Consider the following 7,386-nt stretch of genomic DNA (forward strand, 5'->3'; position numbering starts at 1 on the left):
GAAGAAGAAGAAGAAGAAGAAGAAGAAGAAGAAGAAGAAGAAGAAGAAGAAGAAGAAGAAGAAGAAGAACAACAACAACAACAACAACAACAACAACAACAACAACAACTTAGGTGGGTGGCCGGGAAGCCTTCTCTGAGGGGTGTCGCTGGAGCTGAGATCCCAGTGACCAGAAGAGGCAAGATGACAAACGTGCATGTGCACTTGAGGCTCCTGAGACAAAGAGGCAGCAAAGGCAGGGATTTCCACGCTGCTTCTAGGAAGTGCAGCATGGCTGGGATTCCTGGAGGGAGGGAGGGAGGGAGGGAGGGGTGTGAGAAGCGGACCAGGTTCAGGGACAGATGAACGTGGTTTACAGGTGTCTGTGCTTATCCGCGGCTGCCTTCCCACCCAGCGTGGTAAATCAACAGCATGCAGAAAACTGCTTTCAAACACTGGATAGCAGTCAGAGTAGGGTCATACAAGAGAAGAGAGACAAATGAAGTGGCCCTGAGACTGTCCCAGAAGGGTCTGTAGAAAAAATACTGGAGAAGAGGGAGGGAGGGAGGGAGGGAGGGCGGGAGGGAGGGGAGAGCACTCTGGGTCTCAGCAGATTTTTACTCAAGCCTTGTTGACCAATGAAGAAGCATCCAAGTAAAATGCAAAGCAAACAGTGTCTGGGTTCGCACTCATCTGGAAGCGGTGGCCAGAGTGGCCACTGAGTGGCCATCAGGCGGAGTTCTGAGCAGTGGAGCTCAGAATAAAAGGTGTTCAAGGCCCCCTCGAACCTTCTCAACACACAGACTGACTTCAAGGACCCGACTGCGCTCAGCAGCGCAGCTCGATGGTGCTGGAGCGATGCAGTGAGGTTCTGTGAATGGTCCCTGTGAACAGACTCTATGAGCAGGCTCTGGTTTCCAGTACAAAAGTTACCAGATGTGAAAACAAACAGGAAAATACAACCCATAATCGGAAGAAGGATCAACTGATAGAAATATAACTAAAAATTTCAGAGGTAAAAAACATTTTCAGGTTATAATGTTAAAACTACTGTAGACACACTCGGGATTTAATAGGGAGTAGAGGGAAATACACACGTGATGAAGAGAGTGGCAGATGTAAAGACCCTACTGAGACCTCCAGAGATGAAAACTGCAGTCCCCAACACGGAAAGCCCACAGAATGGAATTAAGACTAGCTTAGGCTCTGTAGGGCTAGAGATTAGCACACTTGATGGTGGGTCAGTCACAAGGATCCAAAATGGAATACGGAAAGCAAAAGAACACAGAAAAGAGTCAACTTTCTATATATATCCTACAACTCTACAAGCGACTTCACTGGCCTAAGGAGGAGCAGATCGCTTCCTTAAGATTTGAAATCAAGTGAGGCCATCACCTCTCTTCACTCCCACCCACACTGCACTGCGGGCCCTCTGCTATATGCAATACAGAGTGAGATTTAACAATCAAAACATACTGTTGAGAAAGAAAGAACTGTGTTTATTTGCAGACGACGTGTTCCTATTTATGTATGTGATCCTCAGTATTCAAAGAGAGATTAGAGCTAATACGCTCATCCAGGTTGCGAGGCACAGTCAGTAGACCAAAATTAGCTTTACTTTTACTTAGTAATGAAAACTTAGAAGTGGAAAAATAATTTGCAACAGCATTAAATATCAAATAGGGATAAGTGTATGAAAATGTGTACAGCACGCTACACTGAAAAAGAGAAGACGCTATTGAGAGACTTTAAAGAAATGGAGAGATACGCCATGTTCACAGAGTTAAAGACAACATCATTGAAAGGCCAGTGCTCCTTAAATTTATCAGTGCTTTCAATGCAAGCCAATCAAATCCAAGAAGTTTTTAAAAAATAAAAAATAGATGAACTCATTCTAAAATGTACATAGAAATTAAAGGGCCTAAAATAGCCAAAGCAATCTTCAAAAGAAGAAAATAGGATTAGAGGTCTTGTACCACCTGATTTAAGATTTACCATACAACTCTAGTTATCAGAATACTGCATTGTGGGAAAAAATAGAAAATAGATACATGACACAGAATTAAGGGCCAGGCATACCTGCTCAACTTGTTTTTCAACTGGAGTGTTAAGGAAATCTGTTCTTGGGCCACTGGACAGCCCTATGGGAAACTGAACCTCAGAGACTCAAGGGTGGGAGGGGGGTGGACAGGGCTTTCCAGCCCCCAGTTCTCTCTCTCAGAAAGGCAACCCTTCCTATAAATCTTATTTTACTGCCACGTATTTGCAATACATGGAGTTTCGTTCACCTGAGGGAGTAGGTGTACGGACATGACGCATGTCGATTCTTTTCTATTCCCCTTCCTTTCCCACCACCTCGCTCCCTCCATCTCTAGACCCCCACCCCCCATTTCATTCCAGACAGTCTTTGCTTAACAGCCAAATTTCATCCTTGCCACCAGGTCCTTAAATGAACTGGTCACTAAAGCAGGAATTGTATACAGTGTGTACATTACAAAGAACAAAGAAACGGCCAAAAGAAACTCCAACTTGATGATGTCACTTTTATTTGTTTAACCTTTACATAAGGTCCTGTAATGTAGAACAGAACAAAACCCCACAGTACTGTGAAGATAAGCAAAAAGTACAGTTCTGTGCTGTAGGCGAAGCTACCAGAAAGGCACGCTGGGGTTCCTGCTCCTGGGAGGTGACTCCAAATGCAGGCCGAAAGTCCAAACCATCATTACATAGGTGCATTGTTAAGGGAGGAATAACTGTATTATTATTCTTTAGTTTGTGTGAGTGACGTATAATGTTTACATTCATAGTAGGCATCTGCTGCATACACCTGACACGCCTTAAATCTTACTCACCCTTCCTGTCCACCTCCCCTCCCCCTCTGTCTCTTGGACCCCATCCCATTTGCAAAAGATCTACCTCCCTGTTTCTGTCTATCAATCTTTTATTTTGCTCTTTATTTGCACTTCGCCTTATTTAATGAGAGCTACATATGCATGTCAGCTTGTGTGTCTGACTTATGTTGCCCAGAAGTCTTATTTTCAAGGTGTATGTATCCACTTTCCTATGAATGTCTTGAATTTATCCTTCTTTATAGCCAAGTAACATCCCACTGCGCATGGCCACCGCATCTTCTTCATCTATTTGTCTGTGGCTGGGCATACAGGCTGCTTCCACTATTTAGCTGTTATTCCTCATGCCGCTATGAACATTAGCAGCATGTTCCACCATAAAATGCTGTCTTTAGGTCCTTGGGGAAGCTATGTAGAAAGGGAATATTTATTTTTAGATCCCTGAGAAATCTTCATACTGATTTGCATAATGGGTATGCTAGTTGACATTCCTACCAGCAGTATAGAGTGCTCCTTTTCTGCCACAGCTAGCATTTGTTATTATTTGGTTTCTTGGCTATAGTCACTTTTTTCTGGAATAAGGTTTTTGTTTGTTTGTTTTTTTAGTTCCAGAGATCAAACTTGGGACTTTGCGCTAGGCACTTATGCCGCTGAGTTACATCTCCAGCCCGTGATGAGATCTTAAAGTTGTTTTAATTTTCATTCCTCTAATGGCCAGAGAGTCCAGATAATTTTTCCTATGCCTATTGGCCATTTGTACTTTTGTGAAGCATCTATTTCAGTTGCCCACTTTGGGGTCAAGTCTCGTATTTGGGGTGGTCTCATTTATTATTAATTGTTTATCTACTGCAGAACTTAGTCCTCCGTCTGAGAAATAGGGGCAAAATTTTTTCCCCATTTTGTAGGTGGTCTTTTCATGTGGGATATTTTCTTCGCTGAAAAGAAGCTTTTTAATTTGGTATGATCTCATTTGTTGATTCTTGCTGCTGTTTCTTATAAAATTGGAGTTCTGTTCAGAAAATCCTTGTCTATAAATATGACTTCAAAGTTGTACCTATTTATCTTCAGTAGGTTCATTGTTTCTGTTTTAATGTTCAGATATTTGATCTTTAGATTAGCACATGATAAGTGATACGGGTCCAGTTTTAATCTCCTAGTATAGGTAGCCTGTCTTCCCAGCACCATTTGTTGGGATAGGCTATCTTTCCTTCAACACATGTCTTTGGCCCCTTTGTTGAAAATCAAAGAGTATGCAGGCATGGTGGTGCATGCCTATAATCCCAGCACTCAGGAGGCTGAGGCAGGAGGATCACTGTGAGTCTGAGACGAGTCTGAGCTACAAAGTGAGCTCAGTGCCAGCCTGAACTGCATAGAAAAACCTTATCTCAAAAAGACTCCCCCACAAAAAAAAGCAAACAGTAGAATGTGTCTGGGAAGGACTCTGTGTCCTCTATTCTGTTCCATCCATTTGTGTTTCCCAGGATTGCTTTTGCTATTCCACGTGTCTTCTGGTTCCACATGAACTTTAGAATTGTTTTTCCCTGATCTTCGAGAAATGCTGTGGGGTTGTGTGGGTCTCCGTAACAGTTCTGGGACAGTGACCATTTTAACTCTGTTGGTTCTCCCTATCCAGAAGCGGGGACTGTCTTTTGATTTGCTGATATTCTCTTCAATCTCCTTTGTCAGCGTGCTAGTTTTCCTGGTAGAGGCCTGAGGTCACAGAGCTCTTTGGGGACCAGGTTCAGTCCTGGCCATTGAAAAATCAAGCCTCAAACCTTCCCGATCCCTGATATGGCAAGTCCCTGTGCTCGTGTCAGCCTCAGGACAAGCTCCTTCCTCTCCTCCTTTGTGTTCTGTTTGGAGGACAAGATCTGATTGCAGGTGGTCCACAGGACGGGGCCACGGGGAGGACCTTGGGGACAAAGCAGGCTGCCTGAGTGGCTCTGAGAACTGTGACTCAGAAACAAATGGGTTTCAGCTCCAGGCTCGTCACCCATTTCATCCTCACTTCTCACAAAGAGAGGCGAGAAGCTGGTCCTACAACCTGGTGTTCTTATCGTCACTGAAGATACATCACAACCAGCTCAGTCCCCTCCCTCTGCGCCGGCTCCTGGGACCATGCCAGGAAGGGTCTCTGCAGTCTCCACTGCCTGGTCCAGGGCTGGCTCCCACAGGACCCATTTTCCTCTCCCACAGGAGAGCACGTGGCCATACCTGTTTGGGGTGATCGTGGTCCCTGCCCTCGTCCAGCTGGTGAGCCTGCCCTTTCTCCCCGAGAGCCCACACTACCTGCTCTTTGAGAAGCACAATGAAGCTGGAGCCGTGAAAGGTAGGGACCTCCTCTTGTCACACAGCTGCCACCAGCGTCTGGGCTCTGGCCAGCCTGAGACATGGGCCGATGGACACAGGCTGGAAGATCACCCTGATTCTTTTCTGTGGGCAGCACCAGGCACTGCAGACACCTCATTTTGCCTTCCTCGCAGCTCTGCTACCAGGAGCAGAGAGGAACCTGGGGGGACTGGGGAATCTGGGAAAGCCAGCCAAGCATCTCCCTGGCCACCTCTGTGCTTGCTGCCACCACCTAAGATGCTCCTAGCTTAGGTGTGCACTGGCCACCTACCTCTCCCCATCTCCATGACGACCTGTCCTGTCTTTGCAAGCTTAGTGAAAGAGGCGAGCACAGAGTGAGGCTACTGCCACGCAGGCGCCAGGCTGAGGGCTTCCACCTGGTGATCCCCAGGATGTTCCCAGCAGCCCTGGGGGAAGCCAAAGTGCACTTCAAGGAGCCCTTGTGGGTCCTCCTCACAGCCAAGGAAACTTGCCTTTGTAATGCCATGAAAAGTTAATTGGAATCAAGGTAATTCATATCTTCCACACCCAGTGCAAACCACGGTGAGAATGAAGACACTAAGGCATATCTGTAGTTTAGGGGAGCCAAGGGGCACTAGTCCAGCCATGGGGATGGCTATCTGGAACACAGGCCTTGGCCCAGGGCTGAACCTGGGTTTTATTCAGTCATGAAGGAGGAATGGCTTAAGGAAGAGTGACTGTGAAAGTGGCAGGAGGTAGGTGAGTGCTGTGAGCTGGGCTGGGTAGAGACCTGCATTCGCCCCTGCAATACACAGGGAAAAGGGGGTGCAGTGACCTGTACTGCGCAACTGGTAGTATCTAATGTTTTGGGGTCGTGCATCGACTCTGATGTGTGATCTGTAAAGCCCCAGGAAGTCATAGCCTCTATCTCCAGGCGATCCCAGATGACATCTGAGAGCACTGCCTCTGTTTCCTGCCTGTCCCAGCTCACACTAGGGAGCAGTGGGTGGGGGTCCTGGGGACACAGTGCCTTCTGTCTTCATAGACTACCACCAGCGCCTGGCTAGACCAATATGTGTTGCCAACTGAAGGGATAAGGACAAGCCCTAACCAGCCTTGAACGTATCAGTACATGGAAATAGGGGCAGGCACAGCCAAAATGGAGACAACTGCTCCTCTTTGAAGGAGAGTCGTCTAGGTAGCCCCTCCACATGCGCTCTTCTTCTTCAGAAGAGAAAAGTGAGGCTCGAGATGGACTGGGGTGGTCTCAGGGGCTTCCCTTGAGAGCTGGGTGCAATTCAGAGCAGGACTTGCAGGAATCCAAGACTTTCAGTAGAACACTGAAAAGGAAAAAACCCTTTTGTCTAGAGATACATGGTGTCCAAGACCCAGCGCCTTTCTCGTCTCTCTGCTGACAGCTGGGTGGTTAACTACCAGCCCTGCCAGCTCATCTTGATGGATTCTTTTAACCTTCCTGAGCCGGGGATCCCTGCTCTGTCAAAAGTAAATGACATACATCTCCCTTGTCTAATGACATAATTTAGACAGTGCAAGAGGTTCAAAGTATTGTCTTGTGTCATTTTTCCTAAGGACTCTCTAGGTGGTTTTTTTTTTGTTGTTGTTGTTGTTCTCTTATGCCATCCTCTAATCTAAATTTCACTAATGCTCATAGCCAGGAAAAAATATTAAGAATTATATATAATTTGTGCATTGGCCCCTGCAATACTAAGAGGCCAACAGCTTTTACAATTTATACTACCTGTATTCTAAATCAACAAATGGTATAATGAAACAGCAAATATCGCCTATATATGTATTTGTCTAGCAGCCTGCGGTTCAGATCCAATTTCTCATGTACATTTCCTTAGAGTGAAGTCAGAAATGTGATCAGCTTTCATTTTGTGGAGGGAGAAGCTGAGGCTTGCGGAGAGGCCTACTAGGCCAAGGCGCGTGTTTTCATAATGGTTTGTAGAGGCATCTAAAGATCTGGTGGCCGCTGTCCCTTTGGGCAGTATGCTAAATCTTAAACATGAACTATATAAAAAGAGCTAAGATTGTCCTCGGGTTGAAATTGAATATTGAAATTTACATTCCTACTAATAGAACTGTTAATGTCGCTCTAAACCTTCAGTAAACAGTGGCCATTTACCGTGGTGGGCCTTCTGCCAGGCGATGGGGAGAAAGTGTGGCCTGGGTGATGTTTCTGTCCTCCAGAAGGGAAGCCCGAGCTATCAAGAGGGTTACCACG

At 46.1% G+C, this 7,386-nt stretch overlaps 1 protein-coding gene across 4 annotated transcripts in view; it reads left to right on the forward strand.

Annotated features, from left to right (window-relative positions):
* Positions 1-7,386, forward strand: part of Slc2a9 (solute carrier family 2 member 9) — a 188,691-nt gene that overhangs the window by 112,754 nt on the left and 68,551 nt on the right. For all 4 annotated transcript variants that reach the window (XM_023699664.1, XM_023699653.1, XM_023699648.1 and 1 more), the window contains one exon: positions 5,025-5,157. In XM_023699664.1, the coding sequence (XP_023555432.1) occupies positions 5,025-5,157 (133 nt within the window). The remainder of the gene's footprint in view (positions 1-5,024; positions 5,158-7,386) is intronic.

This window comes from Octodon degus, unplaced genomic scaffold (assembly GCF_000260255.1).
Source record: "Octodon degus isolate 3935 unplaced genomic scaffold, OctDeg1.0 scaffold00006, whole genome shotgun sequence".
Classification (NCBI taxonomy): domain Eukaryota; kingdom Metazoa; phylum Chordata; class Mammalia; order Rodentia; family Octodontidae; genus Octodon; species Octodon degus.